Source organism: Taeniopygia guttata, chromosome 3 (genome assembly GCF_048771995.1).
Source record: "Taeniopygia guttata chromosome 3, bTaeGut7.mat, whole genome shotgun sequence".
Lineage (NCBI taxonomy): Eukaryota > Metazoa > Chordata > Aves > Passeriformes > Estrildidae > Taeniopygia > Taeniopygia guttata.
In genome coordinates, this window is record NC_133027.1 from 81,191,396 (window position 1) to 81,210,907 (window position 19,512).

The following is a 19,512-nucleotide window of genomic DNA, read 5'->3' on the forward strand; positions in this document are numbered from 1 at the left end:
TACCTCTTCTTTATCTATAGTTTTGCAATTATATCTGAAATTTCTGAGAAGAGCAAAACAAAGGAGATAGAGACATGAAAAGGGACAAAAGACAGGGACTCTCCATCTCCATGGACATTTCTCCTCATTAGAGTTCCTCTGACATGCACCTTTCTTTGTGTGCCGTTGGTACCTTGGAGTGGCCACCTAGAGGCTAAACAGAGTTAAGAGAATAAAGTAGGTATTTATTAAAGGCCTTCAAAGATACACCTTGGGCAGTGCAAACGCCTCGCATATGGACAGCAGTACCCAGTTTCTAAGACACATATATGTTTGGTCTATTTGCACATCAGAGACTAATTGTCCAATTATAGCTTCAGGTAATGAAGTCATATTCCCTGGGTTTGCTTCCATCCCGATTCACTTCTGGTTCATACTTTTCAGGGCCTGAGGCAGAAGGTGTCCTTGGTTCTCAGGCCTGGAAGGATTGTTTTACCTGACAAAAATGTGAAGGGAGCTTATCAGTAATCTATATGGAGTTCAGAGTTATACACAAATTCAATACAGGATCTGAAAACTATAATAAAGCTAAAAACTTTAGGCATCACCATCATGGGAGAAACAGTCCCCAGTTCCCAGGAGTGGCTCAGTCTGTAGGAATTAATTCTGTTCCGTACTGTTGGTCTCTGTATTAATCACCCAGGATGACAACTGATATGCATGCAGTGCCATATGTACCTCCTTAAAGAATCCCCCAGGGGTATAGAGGAGAGATCGTCATGCCTCAGGTTTTGCAGGAGGTGGAGATAGGTCTCACCAGAGGTGGTCCGGATACATGACACAGCACAGCATCTCACAGAGACACTCAGCAGGGTCCGGAAGGCCTACATCCCTCACCTCCTAGAGGACAAAGCAGTCTTCCCTGCTGGGCTTTTCTGCAACACTTTTCATTCAGTGATGTATGTGATTATAAAAACTGTCCCCAGAGATGGAATTGTAGGCCACACGTACCAACAGAGATGGCGTCTGCTCTGGCACTGAAAAGATTTGTGGTTTAAAGCTTAACTGGGAAACATACCTCATTGTTTCAAGACAGGACTCTCATTTTAGATCTAAATATAGGTACCATATGTTCCCACACACAAGCACAGCCTTCTCTCACTGTTATTACTGCAAAAGACTGTTGCCAGAAATGGCATCTTGCAGAAGTGAGGTCAGAGAAGAATGCTGTGTGCGTGATGAAATGAATCCCATATCAAACATGCTCTCCAAGTTAACTGCATAGTCAGGCATTGGAGAAAGCTGCCTAGGGAAGCTGTGGGTTTAATTAAAAGTTGTACAGATGTTTTTCAGGAATGGTCCCCTTGTACTTAATATCATTTGAGCACGAAAGATTGAGCTAATTGGCCTCTGCAAATCCTCCCCAGGATTTTCGTGCTTTCTAACTCCTTTTTTATGCTTCTGGATTTAGGCACCAATATTTTTAGTGGTATGGTTTTGAGATTCTGCCATCAGATGAAAGAAATCTTCATGAAAATTAATTGGGAAGTAAAGAAAAGGGATCTGATTCTGAATGCCTACATTAGATGAGAAATTTACCACAGAAACTTTGAATATTTTGTGATGCATTCTAATATGTATTTTTCATAGAGGGCAAACCAAGAAAAGGTGTGACTTATCCATCAACTCTTGAATATTCTTCTTCAAAAAGCACGGCTGTTAAATCAGGCAAGTATTTGTGACTGACTTTCCCTTACATCCATTCACAGCTATCTGTCACAGCTTCTCAGTTGTATAATACAAAGACATAACTATTCAGAGGCAGAAGTTCATGCATCCATTAGTATGTCATCCAAATCACTCATGGTATTTTTTTTATCTTAAGCATATGGAAATAATCTCAGACAATTTCTATTTTTTGGTCATACCATGTTTTACAGACTTCTGTTTCCAAATAATTTCCCCCTTGTTTTAGATCTGTTACTGAATATGATGGTGTACTGGTTATATGCAAGCATTTGAGGTGATACATGTTGGTTTTCTCCTAATGTTACTCATGTTATCTCTTGGGATGGTCAGTGCTGAGGGTATAATATGAAATAGCAATATAATACAAATGAAAGACATGGTAATCCGCAGCATCTTAACTAAGAATGCTACAATAAAGAAGTACTCTGTATCATCATTTTAGTTTAGCATCCACTCTGTAAGACTCAACTCAGTTTAAATTATTTATTTAATTATTTAGTTGCTTGAAGAGGTCTTTGATCAAGTTTCACACTGGTGGGTAGCTGACATTCAAGTGCACATGGATTACCTCTGTCACTGAAATGACACTTGGTTTTGCTCCCTGTTACAGCTATGTAAGGTTCAGACTCTCTCTTGGGGATGCAAACAGAAAATTAATGTCCCATACTACAGTGCACTTCCCTTACACTGTCCTTTTGCTGATTGCTGAGCCTGAGCCTTCCTGGGCATATGCACTGTGCGCTGTGGTAAAAGGAAATGAGCTGTACCTTCTCCATGAACTCAAATGCCTGGCATTGGGTGCATTCATCCAAGACCACAGAGAGGTTACTTGGAGACCTACTCTTCTCCTGTACATTAGTGTTTGGTCCTTGGAAGAAAAGTACAGAGCTCTTTTCTCACAGAATTTTAGAATCATTATGGTCAGAAGAAGACCATCAAGCACAACTCAGCACTGCCATCATGCCCATCATAACCACGTCCTTAAGTGACACATCTACGTGTCTTGCAAATATGTCCAGGGATGGTCACTTTATCACTTCCCTGGAAAGCCTGCTGCAAAGGTTGGCAACACCTTCTGTGAAGAAATTCTTTCTAATATCCAGTCTAAACCTACCTGGGAGCAACCTGAGGCCATTTCCTCTTGACTGATCCCCACCTCACTACAGCCTCATTTCAGATACTTGCAGAAAGCCATTAAGTCCCCTCTGAGCCTTGAGGTTTTTTTCCCAGGCTAGAACAACTGAGTTCCCTCAGATGCTCCTCATAAGATTTATGCTCCAGCCCTTTCACCAGCTTGGTTGCCCCCCATATTTATATTTTCACTTAAACAGAAGCCACTTTAAATCTAAAAGCTGTAGTTGTTCAGACCAAATATGTGCAGCTCTATTCCATGCCTTTAATTTGTAATACCTTTGCATTTACAATCAAATAGGTACAGATTTGTATATTTCTTGACCACACATGCAGAAATTATTTGACCCAAACACCACGCTCTGCTAGAGGGCAACACCTTAGGAATCTTGATTTGACTTTTTCTGAGAAATGTTCATTAAATCACAGCTCATCATCCCCAAGTGTAGCCATACTTGAAATATCAACCCAAACATTTCAAAGCAGACCAGAGACAATCACAGCCAGGACTGAGCTTAGCAGGCTGTAAGCAATGGTGTCTTCCACCAGTGCCAAAAGCCATGTAACATAAGAATCAGTATAGAAATGGGGAGCATCATCAGTCAGGGTTCTGCCACACAAACAAAATACCAAGAGCTTGTTCCTGCAGCAAACCAAAGACACAAATCTTTGCTCCTGAATCAAATAGAGTGAATGAAAATGCCTAATAACAAAGACAGTGCATTCATTTAGAGAAAACCCAGGATTATCAGAGGAGCAAGCAACTAATGTCACCACGTGATTTTGCCCAGCCTTGTCCCACAAGTAGCAAAGAGAACCATTGTTCACAATCTATCTTCCTCAAGCTCTACTTTGCCCTATCAGCCCCCCTCAGATCTGCCCCCTCAACTCAGCCATCTCAGCTGTTCTCTGTTAGAAACAGCTTGTCTTTAAAATAATCCTGTCTCTGTAATCCACAGCCAGGGCCATTTGGTGAAAGAGAATTTCCTACTTACTTTTTAATATTAAAAAGAGCTACTTTTTCTTCTAATTTTAATTATAGAGACCACACTGCTCACTTTGATACTTAAATCCATTATCTGCAGGAAGCAAAAGCAGTCCTTTGAGTATTACACTCACTGCTGTCAGATTAACAAAAAAACCCCTACTTCATACCTGATCAGCTGTCAGAGATGCAATTTTAGTCCTCATCCCAGAGATGCCAGAGATTCATAGTGCCTGACATTTCTTTAAATGCTCCTGGTGGTTACAGTGCTTCTCAAATGCTGGGCACAGCAAGAAAAGCCTTCCCAAAACTGTAACTCTTAACAGCTGCTCAAAGCTATTAAAAGATGTTTAGAAAAAACAGTACAAAATTTTAGGAAAACATTAACACTGCAGTAAATTCTCAAACAGTTTGATGCTGCCAGAAGAGGTAGAGAATAAGGGGAAAAAAAAGGGAATAATAAGTACTCCAGTACTCAGTGAGGTAAAAAAGCAGAAGCAGATTATTTTGTGAGGTAGCAGTAAATAAACTATAATAAGTATTCCAAGTATGTTGGTGTCTCTGGATCTTAGAAATAAAAAAAGAACAAAAAAATCTCCCTTTTCCTTCTAAGCCAGTCCATGGTATTCAGGATTTGGCCCCATAATGATCTCAAAATGTCAGGCAAGAAAGAAATACATCTGAACATGAATTAGTGACTGAAAGATTGTACATTAGCAAGTATGTCCCAAACAGCATAGACACATCATGATCCTGGTTCTCAGAACATGCGACTACTCAGAGGGAAAACATATAATGCATTAAATCTTACAAGTATTGGCTTATTGGTGGCAAATGCCCATACTTCTTGCTTACTTCAGAAATTCTATTGATACTGGCAGGAACTTTTGGGCTGTAAAACTGCCAAAGTTGGGCATGAAAGATAAGGGGAGACTCCTCCCTAGGAGTCGCTTTTTCCCAGTAGGTGATAAAGCCCTGATTGGACTGCCAAACATACCTAATGCCATGTGACAGGATGCCTTCCTTTGGGGACTGATAATCTCTAAATGGGAGACTTGAAATTATTTTCTTTACAGAGCTGCCTTTTCTAATGTGCTCAATTTTGCTTCAGAGCCTAAAAAAACAGAGCAAGACCCAAAAGATATGAAGAGTGCAGACACTGCTAACACATCAGGAAAAGCATCAGATGAAGGTAAGGGTTGGGGACCTTGGTACTCTTTAGAGTATCCAACCCCCCTAATCTGCCTGCAGGTGCTTATAAGGAAGCATTTTGATGCTGGTTACACAGACAGCTTTACCTCCCCCATCCAACCTCCTCTCCACAGCCCCTTTCCCATCAAACCAAACTGCAACGGAGCTTGAAGGGCTTATGCTAATTCAGAGAAGAGGGCACCCACAGAATTAATTTCTGCTTGTGCTTTGAATGAGTTCAGGTTTTGTGAACTTGAAAATCTTGCATTATGGTTCTTGGCAATCTCCTATGCAGGGCACGTGCCCTGAAAACCCTTTGAAGATACTGTGAAAGAGATGGGTACCCTGCCTGCACAAGCATTGGGAACAGCTTCCTCTTGTGTTAAAGGATCCACGAGAAACTCAGCCAACATGCACCAAGGCAACAGCTTTTCTTTGCTCTTACTATGCTACTTCCTCAGGTTTTCTGCTAATACTGTTAGCTTCCAGCTTCCTTGCTCCTCACAGACTGGGGTATAAAGCTGGCCAGTGTGCCTGCGCTCTACTCCAGCAGTACAGGATCACAGGGGAAGACTCACTGTGCCCTCTGTTTTCTTTCTTTTAGCACAGTTTCATGGAGCAGTGCACTGTTCAGCCCAAAAAGAGCCATTCATGCTGATTTCTTCAGCTGAGTTGTTTTGTTTTTCTTCTGAGCCCTCTTTCAGCATTATTCCATGAGTTTTTCACTGCCTAGCATTAGGTGATAATTAATCCACCAGACAGTTTCACAACGATGCCTTCCAAAAGGAGAACATCCAGAAATAGCAGTAGAACACAAGCTTGTGTTGTGCAGCAGTGAATAGAGAGAGCTCCGTTCCTGTTCAATGTAAACAGTGTGTCAGGCCATCCCCAGGGCTATCGGCAGGGAGGAAAGGAACAAGACCAAGGTTAACATGGAATATATTTTAGCACAGTTTTTTTCTAGCTAGATGGAAAAGATAACAGTGAAGAACCTTTTCTGAGAAAATGACTTGGAAGAACCTAAGCATATTGACTATTTTTATAAGGATATTTAGGATGTATATTTTGCAACTAGAATTGTCACTGCTCTCACAACAGATGATACATTTTAAAAGTAGTAGCAACTGTGAGATGACTCAAATTTAGATGAGATTGCCACCTTCCAGGTGGTGCTCTCCTCTGCTCTCCTCAGCCAAACCCCTGATGCTCCCTGCTCTGGCTCTGACCCATTCCCCCAAATCATCTTTATCTGAAAATTGTCTTTCTGTCAAAAACATTTCAGTGCTGCAATTTTTTTCTGGTCTATGACTCAGATTGGCCATCTTTACTACCAGATGCCAGCTGATTTCCATTTATATGGACTTTCTATATGCTTAATTACACTGAGAAAAGACTATGCCAAAACAGAATCTGCAACTGGCTGGTTGAACCATTTCATAGATGTGAGACATCTATCAGTTTGACAAGTGTTCCTGGCCAAAGCAGAAAAGTGTAAGGGGAACATTAATGCTGCAACAGGCTGTTGTCAGCACCCTGTGACAGCAGAGTGCCACACAGGCACCTGCACGACACATCCACAACGAAGGCACTAATGGCTCCACAGATGAGGATGCTTGTAGGCATTCTGAAGAGAATGCCAGTTTCTGGGTTGCCTTAAACATTGAGTGCTGCTGCTGATGCTTCCATGTATGGCACACATCCAGCCACAGTGACATGTCAATATTCTTACAGGGGATGCAGTCCACAAGGAGTATCAGACAACTCCGGTGCTGACCCCCACCACACAAATGGCCACCACAACCCCCACACCGACGACCACAACCACAGATCCTTCCACCACAGTGCCACAGCCAACCACAACAGCTGCAGCAACCAGAACCACAGCAGCTCCAGCCAAGGCTAGACCTGGACTGCACAGGGTCAGAGATATGGGTCAGTAGCATGGATGTTTTCATTGCTTTCTTCTGGAGTGACAGCTCTCCTAAAATTTAAGGAACAAGATATACAGCTGGATATACCATGATTTAGAGGATCATGAGTTCAGTAATTCAATGTAGAAATACTAGGAGTGAAAAAAAATATGTTAAGTCCAGTAGAGTAATTAATATGAGAGTAAGCTCTCCATCCCCAAATGCTGTAATGATTTTCAGGTATAGAAGTCAATAAATAGTTCTTTGATTCTCACGTCTAGACTGAGAGATCAACAAATAGGTGAAGACTCATTTTAGAATTAATTTTGTGATAACTTTCAATAGATTAAAGTTGTAGTATACTTTTTGTAACAGCTTTTGAATTTTTAAGATTAAAACACTGTGAAGGAATTTTCATACTGTTTTTGAACATCTGATTTTCCTTAATCTTTTGTTCTTTATTTATTGTTATTCATTAGCATTGTGGGGATTTGCTTCAATTGCTGAAAATTAAAATCTCTTATTTTTAGGTTCTAGCAGTGTCCACCCAGCATATGCGTCTGTGGTAGCTGCAGCAGCAAGTAAGTATGGTGAAGTAAGTATGCCACAAGGCATGCAGCACAGTGTGTTTTAGGGCAGCAGCGATTCAATAAACTTTCAAGCCTCAGCAAACTCAATGACTGAATCCAAGTCTGGATTTAAACTAAAAAAACAGATGCTTGGCCTGAATGTCAAAGATGCTGATGACCCACAGTTCTGAGGAAGCCTTACTAGTGAGTATCTGCCCATTTCAGCTGTGACAAAAGATGGGTTGCAAAACTTGAGACAAAGATTTTGCTATTTGAATTATGTTTTCCTATTACTTCCTTCTGTCATATTCCTTCAAAGGGAGACTTGATTTCATTGTAAAACACACGATGCAGAGGGCTGCACAGCCACCTAAGCTTCCGGCTGGAAGCTCTGAAATGCTGACATACATTAAAACACTCTTCTCTCCAAAATCTCGGCTGTGTTCTGAGCCTGGCACACATGTGATGTTATTCCTGGCTTGCTGCTTGTTATTGACAGTGGAATGGTGGCTGCTCAGAGCTCTGCATCTCAGTCCAGGAGCCTGCTCTCAGTCCAGCCCACAGCCTGCCATGCAAGTATACAGAGGTGTTTTTCCAGACACTGTGCAATTGCTCAGCTGTGCAGTCAAGAAAAGGAGAATATTTTCAATCGTTTGAAAGGTTCTGAGCATGGGGATATGATTGCTTTTGAGTGAAAAGGGAGCTGGGCTATCATTAGCTTTCATGCTCCATAGCTATTTCTGAGTGCTTTCAACTCAGCTTTCCTCTCACATTACTGCAGTCATCCCCAGTGCCAAGTAATTCACAGCCAAGAACATGGCAGGGCAAGCATCTTTCAGGAAATTCAGGTCTTGAGGTGAAGCACAATTAAGTAAAATTTAGTTGTTAGTGCAGAATAAAGGCAGGGGCTGGAGGGGTTAATCTTATCAAGTCAAATGTGCAGGTAGGTATGTGCATGGCAGGATTTACAGAAATTTACAAAACTTTAAAGATTCAAAAGGGTTTAAATTCTGTGGAAATCTGCATCATTCAGTATCTAATGTGCCTGTTAATTTGGTTCTGCTTGTTGCTTTCTTTTCTACTTCCTATTACCACAGGTTGAGCACAGAGGAGGCCTTTACTGTCTTTACTAGCAATTAGGAAACCCTGTTAGAGGTTCCCCAGTCAGAAAGAGATGAGTGTTGAGAGTAAAGTATTGGCAACACTGAAAACAGTGGGAAGGTTGTATTTGCTTTAATAAGACAAGTAATTTAGTCCAAAAATTGAAAACAAACCCTAAACAAAACAAAACCAAAAAACCAACAAAGGACCCCAAACAAAAATTTCTCAAATTTTCCAATGTTTTCAGTGGTCACTTAGTTGTAATTTGGATTCATCTTTCTTCACAACTTTCTTTACTGAAGTTCTAAGCATAAATTAATTCCCAAAATATTAAAGTGATTACAGCTAAGAGCTGGAGTGGTAGAGACCCACTTCTGATTTCGCAGACTACATTTCTAGGATTGTGTCCAGCATGTCAGTACCTGATATTCCTGAATTCTCCTGACCCCTTCCTGATTCTGAAAGAGAAGAGCTGGATAAATTTAAAAATACAGAAAGTACAGTTTTGATGTCATGACCATACATAAAGCTGTTTTCTCCGTCTGAGGAGCCTTTAGGACCCACTGCTGTCATTCAGTGTTTCTGGTTGTTGGTATTAACCAGAGTTTGGCTTGACTGAACAGAATCAGATGTTTTCCTGTCCATCCTGGCTCACAGAGACTCACAGATCTACCTCTCACTGTGCATTGGTAGTTTTCCTGCAAAAGACACCTCAAAAGTAAACAGCTATGAAACAGCACAGTCAGAATGAACACACCGTTTCCATTTCCAGCCACTGGCGCTGGCAATAGTTCACTGGAGCAAAAGAAAAGCAGGACTTGCAGATTAGAGCATGAGAGCAGGGGCAAAACTGCTGCCCTAGTTCTTGCTGTTCTTTACCCTTTATCTTCTGCTTGTCAAAGATAGAGTAACATAAAAATTAATAGAGACTCTGCTCCATTGCCAGACCCCCCTGCCTCAAAAGCTTGATGTGCCAAAACTGCAAAATGAAAAAAACACTGATGTGACTAGTGTGCCATATGACAGCTGGTTCCTGCCTGCCTTACTAAGGCTTCTGCCTCTGTCCAACAGCAGCTAACCCAGCACACTCCCAAGGGCCACAAGCTCACTTGTTCTCTCCCATCCCAGCTCTTCAAGCAACCCTTTCTTGCACAGCAACTTGGACCCTAGATGAGGCTCAGGTCTAAATCCAGCGCTTCTGTGAACACTGCAATCACAAATCATGTCATGGTCCTTGGTGCCATGTTGAAGCACTGCGCTGACAACAAGCACCGGGCAGCAATTGCGTGGGCACTGCCAGGTGATGGGCTTTCCTGCCCTCTGTGTCCAGATGGGGGCAATGGTTGTATCTATTTTCAAACAGGCACTCTAAGCTGGGCACTGCCTACCATGGTACACTACACAGATTTCATCCCCAGCTGTGACTTCATAGGGCAGTAAACAGAAAAGTATTGAAAGGACATGAGACAGTGGTACTGTAAGTGCCAGAGAGGGCATTGAAAGCTCTTCTCCAGCAGGAAGACCAGTAGGGCTCATGCTTTCAGGAAGCACTGGACAAACATTCCATCCTGGCACCAGGGAGAACAGCTGGAGTTTATTTTTGGATGCTGCCTTTCTCCCCAAGTTATCCCTGACTACTTAACCCATCAAGGGTGCTGACCAAGTTGCAGATGGCCAGGCATGTTTTGTGCACAGAGTAACTCCTCTTCCTCTCAAATCAGTTCTCATTATTCACAAGGTTCACTCTAAACTGCACATACACCGCTGTTCTCATAATTTCCTGCCTCCATGCCTCCCTGCTCACCACAGAACTTGCCAACCAAGCTTTCTCTGCTCCACTACTTTGATTTTTGACTCAGTTCTTGGAATTTGCCAGGGACTGTCCATCCCCAGTTTGTTACAGACTTCTCTTAGTCCTGCTCGGCCTCCAGCTTACACAGAGCTCTGTTCTAATGAACACATATTCCCATGCCACAGCCTCACTGGCATTTCAGATTCAAAGGAAGAACAAGCCTCACAACCTGGAAGTGCAATTCCAACTTTTCCTCCTCTAGCACCACCATGTTTGCCCCACCCAACAAAAGCATGGCAGAAGGCAGCTTACTGCAGGGATGGGGGTAAAATGTGCCTTTGGGAGGTACAGCAAGAGGGAGCAGCTCCATGGCTCAGCCCAGTCATGCATAGAGAGAAATCTACATTGCTAATATCAAATTAAAATTTAAAAGTGGCATTAAATACTTGGATACTGAGGTAATGTCTCTTTTACCCTCTTGTACTCTGTTTCCACTGATCTTGTAAAGAGTGTTAGATATGCATTGGGGCTCAGTCATGGCAAACATGAGATAAGGGCAGCTCTGAGACTCAGAGTTAATTTTCTACCACCACTTTGGCATATACTGATTTCCTGAGTGTAAAGCCTGCCCTGCACAATTCCATACAACAATGCTGCACACGCAGATTTTTCTGACCGAAAGCAGAATACTCAGCCTGGTATAGCTGTGGTCCATCTGGAGCTTTACAAGCTTAGAGTTTAAAAGCCTTGCCAGTTTTGGCATATGAGCCCATTACTTCCATAAACAGGATCTCTTTGGCCTCTGGAGTTTACAAGGTCTCTCAGGACAGCTCCTAGAAATCTTGTCAAAGGGCTTCTCGTAGCCTTGGAGGTTCAAGTTTGGGTCAAACACAAGCTACTTACTTCACTTAATTTTGCAATGTCAAGTTCCCAAGGAGCAGCAATTCCTGTTTTCTGAGACAACCATTCAAAATGGTCTCATTGATGACATCTTATTGATACAATAACCTCTCGGGCCCCTGTTCAGTGTTCACAGAGTCTGGTAGAACATTCCCACCTGATTTCACCAGGCTTTCAAATTAATCTTTCTAGGAAAACTAATGAATAAAGGCTTGTTAAAGGATAAATTTGTTAACAGGCTTCTTAGGAATAATTAATGAAATGAAATGCATGATTAAAGACATGGTTTTCATCTGCAAATGCTTTGAGCCCTCAGTATTTTTGAACAATGGGAATTTAATAACCCAATCACCTTTTAAAAAAGTCTTTGTGTAGAAGACATGTCAGACACATTAATTATCCCACATTATTTTTCTATTGTCTCATTACTTTTGGTCTGCCTCCTTGCTCATATCCACTTAATCTCTGCAGAAAGGGTAATATCTGGTCTGCGGGGTTGTTTTGGGGTTGGGGTTAAAACCTTCCTCACACAACTAGGACAATTGGATGGTACAGAAATAAACACAGATCACCAGTGTGAGTGGGAGAAGGAAAATTACAAAGGAAAGCAAACCACAGAGGTAACTGCAGATCTTTTAAATGCAGACCAGAGACTTGTAGAAATAATATCCATAACTAAAGGGCACAGACAGATCTGTATGACAGACAGAGCAAGACAATCCTTTTCTAAGCAGGCTCAAAATATATAGTTAACATCTAAGAAAGTCCATTAATGACAACTCTATATATGAACCATTAATTCTGACAGCTATAAAGTGAGACTCAGTGAAACAGCTAGGTAGCAGTAGTACTGAACAATGGGAATAAATCCCACTTTTCCACTTTGATGTCTACATAGGACAGGTTCAGGCCGCACAAGGAAGAGGACAGAATACAGGTATGTTTTAATTTAACAACAACCAGTAGATTTGTACTGCTCAAATGCTAGAAAAACTTGTGGTTAAGTTCCATGTGCTAACCAATATAATATTTTTAAAGCGTTCTGGGGCACTTCCACCTCTGCAATTAACAGGAATATTTTACGACACAATACAGGTAAAGGCATTACTATCCTCCTCTATTTCATCCCTGCAGACATTTTTACCACTTACATCTACCAAGTCATGCAGTAACACACTGGTTTTCCCTCCTAACCATGTTCATAGTAGGCTGCAGTGAGAGGAGATATAGTGGTCACTGCATGACAATAGTGTAATTTTAAAGGAAAAAAGTAAACAAGATTGATTAAACATGGAATTGTTCTCAAAACACTAGTCTAAAATAATTTATAGAGGTCTTCTATAACATTTGCTGTTGCAAAATGAGAGGCAAATGTTGTGTCAGTGTAGGCTTGCCTGACCCAGTTCACAGGCCCTGAGCATGGTCAGCATCCCAGGACCCACTGCCAGTTGTTCCAGCAGACCAGCTAATAGCTACACTCTGCAGCACCTACTAACATTTAAACTCTTTTTCCAGCCTCTTTCAACCTTTTAAAATTAATTCATAGTTTCCATCTTCATTTTCTGTGTTGCCTGAAAATGTGCAGAAAGACAATTTGGGGCCACTGTATCCCTTCTGATGATGCTCCTCTCTCCTCACCCACTGGCATCTTTTAACCTCTTGCCTCTTTGTCTGATTTTGCAGGTGCTCAACGCCAAGAGCCCATTGCCACCTTCCAGAGGGCTGCCAGCTCTCCAGTCCACCTGGGTGAGCAAGAACTGCCAGCAGCAGATTTTCCAGTCTCTTTAACAGTTTTAGCAACCACAGATTAGCCCTTGTACTGCACATTGTTTTCCTGCATCCTGGAGGAGGACCAGGGCAAGACTCATGCACTGAGCACCAACAAGCAACTTCCTGAAAGGGGAAGGAAAGCTCAGTCACAGGTGACCTGTTGTTTCAGGCCATGAGAATCAACATCTACAAAATGTTTTCAATTTTTCTTATTTGTTAGTCAAAACAGGAAACAAGCAACCAGCTCTGTGCAGCCTACCAGGTCTCCATAGAGCTAGATCTTCTTTTCCTGTGGTTCCTAGAAACCTCTAGGCTGACAGTGAAAGTAGAGGTTGCTTTTAATACTGAGGGTAGAAACATCACCTGTACTGTTCTCTCTTCCTGGAAGTGCAATTGACCCTTCCCCAGCAAGCAGCCCAGTCAGCAGGCACTTTGCAAGACCTACAACAACTTTCCAGGGGCTCCAGAGTTCTCAGCACACATACCAAACACTAACTCTCCCATGATGGACAGCAGAGTTTCTCAGAGACAGATTTTGACTGGGAGCACCCAGGGTGGGATGCGGGATGGGAGTTGGGTTGCAGCAAGGCATACAGGGCTGCAGTGAGGCTGCAGGCCCACAGAGTCCCCACAAGAGCAGCAGAGCAGGTCCAGTGGTGGTTCCCAGGGTGACTCAATAGCCCAGGCTGCCAGGCAAGTCCCAAGCAATGAGGCAGGTCTGACCAGCTGAGGCAGGGCACCAGGTAAGTGAGGCAAGGTCAGGGTCAAGATAGCAAGGCACAAGCCTAGGCACAGGTACAAGGAGCTAAGGAGAGGGTGTGCACCTCTGTGCTGTCCCATAGATGCTTCCCACAGTCCTTTCTCACACACAGCACAAGGCAAGTGCTGCCCTGTACCAGTGCTGACTTCTGGCATGGGCAGCCACTGGGAAGGGAGAGACTGTAGTGGATGAAGGTGTCCCTGGGCCCTGAGGGCTTTGGTGAGAACTGGGAATCACAAGAGGAGTATTCTGGCAGGGAAGAGCCAAGTAGTCATTCACGTTGAGGTTAGAGGGTGTGATTATGCAGGATATGTTATTCTCTTTCCAGATGATTCCAGCCAAGTAATCTTACCCAGCAGTCTCCTGGTCAAAATGACAATTTGTAGTTGACCTAGTTGCAGCATATTTAAAATGCACTTGTCCTAAGATGGACTCCATTCTCTCACTTTTCTACTCCTCCTCATTTCAATCTCCTTCTCGTCTTTCTGTTTTCCATCAGTGTTTGTCTTTTTCATACATTTTTGGCCATACCAAATGATGTACTGGCTAATTCTCAGGCTAGCCAAATCATTGCCAGAAAAACAGGAGAATACTGCTGAGTCTTACTTAAGTCAGTGTTTCACTCCATCTAATTGCTTAAGGCACCTTAACATCACCCTAAAATGATTAAAAGGCACAAATTTTCCATCATAAATTATTCTGTTTTCTTCACCGCAGAACAAGAAGAAAAAGAAATATAAACACATATTTGCTGTATTCCCAGTAAGTCCTGACCCTTTTTTCAGTCCAGAATGTGGCAGCTCAGATATGTTGCTTTCAAGCAGCAAACTTTTCTAACAATCAAAGGAAAATTCCTGAACAAGTCCTTGCTTTCTTGGAAAGGCAGGTTGTGCTTCTTAATCCCACCAAGTGTGTGCAAAAAGCAGTGATCAGATCTGAGAGTTTGGCCACGATGTCAAGGAACTTCCTCTCATCAGCTCAGGTTGCCAGAAAACTGTGCTAGGAAAATGCCTTCCCCAAAATACCCGTTACTTGTGCCACACACATTAACTCCCTTGAAATCCCATACTCACTTAATCTTGAGTTTTCAATAATGTTTTTCAAGGCATTTATACTGAATAATTTTGGTGGTATCTTTTTTTTTAAAGAGACCAGTCTTGAAGTATGTTAAAAATCAACCCTTTTTTAAATGGGCATCTTCAAGTGAGGGAAAAAAAAAACCCCTATTATAAAAATAATCATTTCACTTTCAGATATACATTTCATGGACAGCTTTCTTCATTATGTGTTCTAGGACAATATCCAAGAAATAGACCTTTTTCCTGGATAAACAGGTCACTAAAAAAAACTGTATATTTTGCATATTTGCAGACAGCTACCCCAAATTCTTGGTATTTATCTTGTGTTCTTGGTACTTACCTTCTTCATTAGGATAGTAAACTGACACGGAAAGTTCTAAATGGGTGAACTGAGAAGACTGGTGGAAGAAACAATAGACAGCTCCTACCCACAGGGATTTGGACAGACTAGAGTACCTGTGGACACCTGAGCTGATGAAGCTGTTAATTGTTAATCTAGAAAAACCTCACTATTACTCCCACTGATAAAAAACAGTCTTTCAGCATCTGTCTGTCTTTTGTAAACAGTCAGAGATGTTAAAGAAGCCTGGTTTCTGCGGATGCTCCCTGACAATGAAGTGGCAGCAGAAACAAAACCTGTGACACGTGAGATGGGCACATTCCATTGCTCTGATCCTTCAAGTCACATCCCTATGTATGAAGAAGAGAAAAGTGGGCAAATCTTTGTGCAACTCCTCAGCTGGTTCCATTTGCCATACAGTTCCTACTGCTTTAAACAGGTTTGCCACTGCAACTCACAGAGCAGCATATTTGTACAGAAGACTTGAGAAGTGCAGGGTCTTCTTTGTAATTTGCTCTTTGTCTGGTTTTACTTTTCAACTTGTCAGGATGAAAAACAGCCTCATATGAATCTTCCTTTCTCACAGTCACTGGGTCCTCCTCCAGCCCGGGAGGGGGAGGCACATCTTTGGAGATTATCTACTCACAAACTGGTTTTGTTGAAATTTGTTCTTCTCAGTGACAGCATTCAGGAGACATGTTGGCCACTTTGATAACAAATCAGCTTTTCTGTGGGGGTAGGGTCCCCCTGTGCTGCAACCCTCACCCCTAGCTCCTGTTGCTGCTCTTTTCTCATGACTCTGCTGAAGGATGTATGAAACTGGTAAACAACACTGCCAGAATATAGGAATATTTCTCCTGGCTTTCTTCTTGTTTCTTTTCCCATTACCCAGGCCTGCCCTTTTTTACCCAATTTCTCCTCCTAAGCAAAATCACAAAAAACCTTCTGTGTGCTTCATGACTGACCTAGTGATTCACTGTCCTCAGTTTTCAGATCCTTCATAGGGTGTTTAAGTAGTGCTCAGCATAAGGAGGGAGATCACCCTAGCAATGAAACATGACAGGGTTCCTCCTACCCTAAGGGAGATCACACACCTTATTCAGCCATCAGACTCATCCAACAAGTCTCCCTCCCAAAGAGAAGCTGATAGCTCCCCATGGGAAAGGCAATCTAAGGACAAGGTCAGTGCTCTCTAGGCTGGAGGACACTGGCAAGCCCCTGCAAAGCTTTATTGAAGCTTCACTCACTGGCTCTAGTCAAGAGCACACCAGCTCTGTGCAGCTTATTGGATCTTCAATAGAGCTAAAGCTTTTCTTCCTGGGATTCCCAGGGTCTGTTTCTGTCCTAGTCAGATGCAAGGGCATTCATCTTGCAGAGCAGCCCAGAGCAAAACATCACTTTTTGGGAACATCTTTCAGCAGGTTCCAAAACCAAAGACATTTTGGGGTTTATTTATAAGAGCAGCAATTTTGATGAAGTTATACATGCCTAATAAGTGGAAAGCAATTATTAGACAATTTCTTTGTGTTTTGGTGGGCTGAGGGGATAGAGAAATCTGAAGGTGAGAGGTCCTTGCAGATTTTCAGTGAAAAAAAAACCAACTTAAATTAAAAAAAAAAATTACTGAGGTTTGTGCCTCAGTATCAGTGTAATTTAGAGGAATAAGACCAAAACAGATCTAGTGAGATGTATTTAAAACCTTAAAAAAGGTTTTCCTCTGAAGGCAGTGATACAAGGCTCCTAATCATGGCTTGAAATGTGCATGTAAGAGTTCCCAGGTTTACTAATTTCCTCAGCTCCTAAGTTATTAATTTAAGTTATTGTCTGAACTGAACTCTAAATTGAGTCAGACCTGTGTGATCTCTAGTATTTGCACTACTAGCAGTAAAGGTTTTTTTTTGTTTGTTTGTTTTTTTTGTTTTTGTTTTTTTCTCTTTCATGTGTGAAAGCAATGGAAATAGACTCATGGAAACCTGGACTGAGCATTTTTGACACAGGTAAATATTTAAAACATCTAGTAACTGCTCTGGGAATAAGTGGTTTTCATCACACATAGGTAAAGCTAAATCTATTTATTCATCAGGCCCATGGCACTGATGGTAACAATCTCATTTTAAGAAGTAATTACATCATTCAAAATTACAAATAAGGGATGTTGTTTACATCTTAGCAGATTATTCTGTGCTTTCATCACTCTTGAGTTCCTGCTTAAAGCAGGAGCAGAAGAGAGGAGCTCTGGAAAGAGTTGGCAGCTACAGTACAGGAAAGGGATTCTAGCTACTGAAATCCATTTGTAAATGAGAAGGTATTTTGGGAATGCCACAGCTGAGATCACAGTTTAGAACTGCAATCAGTGAAGAACACGACAGATTATCCTAATGTCAGTTACTTAGGGAAGACATTCAGATAAGAAAAGGAGGGTTTGTGTCAAACATAAAGAATAATGCACATCGTTTAAATTTTCAGACATTTTAGCCTTAAAAACTGATAATATGGAGATAAGAATATTTTATGAACACTGGTGAAGGAAAAAGCCCTCTACATTTCTAATAGGCTCTAGTAGCAACAAAACCAAGACTCCTGCAACCCTGAATCGGGAGCAGTTTTCCACTGCAGATTTAACAGCTCCCTCTCCTCGGGAACATTAAAATAAGACTGCAGAAGATACAGACCAATTCATGATGTGGTGCTCTCCCTCCTGCAAGGGCCCTGACCATCCAGTGTAAGAGGTCTTTCCCACATGGGTTGTGATGCTGGAGAGGGCTGTGCTGGTGGCCCTTTTAAAGGCCAATCCCTTGAATATTCTTCTTAATAAGCCACTAGTGTGCTTATTCAGGAAAAGCTACAACACGAGGACCAGGGTGCAGAGGGATATTTTGAGGCAGAAAATGACAGATTGCATTAAATGCAATGAAAGGTTGGGCATGGGGGAAGGGATGTTATATTAATAGTTTCTCAGCAACTGAAGTGCCAGCACAGACTAGTGTGATAAAGTCTTGTCAGACTGTCACTTCAAAGGAGTGGTTTCTGGCATGGATGTAATCACTGCTGTCTTACTTAAATGAATGGGAAGTTTAATCAGTATGGACAGTTGTGACAATCAGTGAAGGGAACTTTAATAAGCATGTTGTAGACTGCCCATGCAGCAGGCTGAAATTCCCATGGCAATACCAACAATAATTGGACTGGCAGAACAGGGAGGCCCATAGAGACTGACCACCTCCTCAATTAGTTGGGGAAGAGTATTTGGTGGGTGACCTTATTGTTCCACTAAGCACAAATCAGCCAGCTGACTCACAGCCTTCAAGAACTGATAATTGCACTGACAAATAAAAATGAAAAACGCTGCACTGCCTATACTTGAGTTTTCCATGTTGACAAAGCTAATGTCAGCTGTATGCCTGGGAAAAGAATATGGATTTTACAGGATGCAGATAAATGCATGAGGCAGATAGCTATCTATGAATTATCCTTCATATATAATTTGGTTGCTAAAATGGATGGCACATGTTAATTTCTAATTTCACTACAGTGTAAATCCACCTACTTTCTGTTCTGCAAATAAGGCAAGGTGTGGGGGGTGAATGCACATATGGAATACCAAGCTGGCACATGTGAGGTATGCAGTGTGCAGGCTGCAGGATGAAGTGCAGCTTTGGTCTGTTGCTGAGGAACTATTATGTGCCTGTGTAATTAAAACCTCTACTGGAATATACACAGTCAGGAAGGCAGGCTTATGACTATTTCAGGTTTAAAAAAAAAAAACCACAATCATTTTCATCCATGTGGTTGACAAAGAGAGGCTGTGCATGGCCAAGTCATGATGCCTTTAACTTCCACATCAGATAAACTAATCATAAACTTGCACAAGACTTGCCTTCCTTCAAAGGCGGGTTTGGTTAGTGTCAGCAAGATCTTCAGGCCTAAGAGAGTTCAGAAATGTTTCCTGCAGCAGATATCACTGGATGGAACTGTTTGGTGTCACCCCTGTTCCACATTATTTTTCCTCAGTCAGGAACAAGGTGGCCAGCCTCAGGTAGTGTTGCCCCAGCACCACCACTCTACCTCTCCCTCCTGGTGTTTCCCCCATCCAAATGGCTTCCCATGGGCCAATACACAACACCAGGTGCACTTCTCCCTGTTCCTTGCCTGGGAGCTCATCCCCAGTGCACAAGACAAGAGGGACACGAGCCAGCAGAGTGCTGGGCAACAGCTCCAGCCATAAGAGATGAAGCTGGTCAGAGCCTGGCTTGCCA

General features: G+C 42.1%; 1 protein-coding gene across 4 annotated transcripts in view; it reads left to right on the forward strand.

The window, feature by feature from the left end:
* Nucleotides 1-19,512, forward strand: part of VIT (vitrin) — a 54,374-nt gene that overhangs the window by 22,991 nt on the left and 11,871 nt on the right. For 2 of the 4 annotated variants that reach the window (XM_002193765.7, XM_072927193.1), the window contains 8 exons: nucleotides 1,630-1,707; nucleotides 4,956-5,036; nucleotides 6,767-6,967; nucleotides 7,476-7,526; nucleotides 12,206-12,244; nucleotides 12,346-12,402; nucleotides 12,991-13,053; nucleotides 17,206-17,253. In XM_002193765.7, the coding sequence (XP_002193801.2) occupies nucleotides 1,630-1,707; nucleotides 4,956-5,036; nucleotides 6,767-6,967; nucleotides 7,476-7,526; nucleotides 12,206-12,244; nucleotides 12,346-12,402; nucleotides 12,991-13,053; nucleotides 17,206-17,253 (618 nt within the window). The remainder of the gene's footprint in view (nucleotides 1-1,629; nucleotides 1,708-4,955; nucleotides 5,037-6,766; nucleotides 6,968-7,475; nucleotides 7,527-12,205; nucleotides 12,245-12,345; nucleotides 12,403-12,990; nucleotides 13,054-17,205; nucleotides 17,254-19,512) is intronic. The other 2 variants (XM_030268455.4, XM_030268457.4) reach the window with 2 other exon arrangements.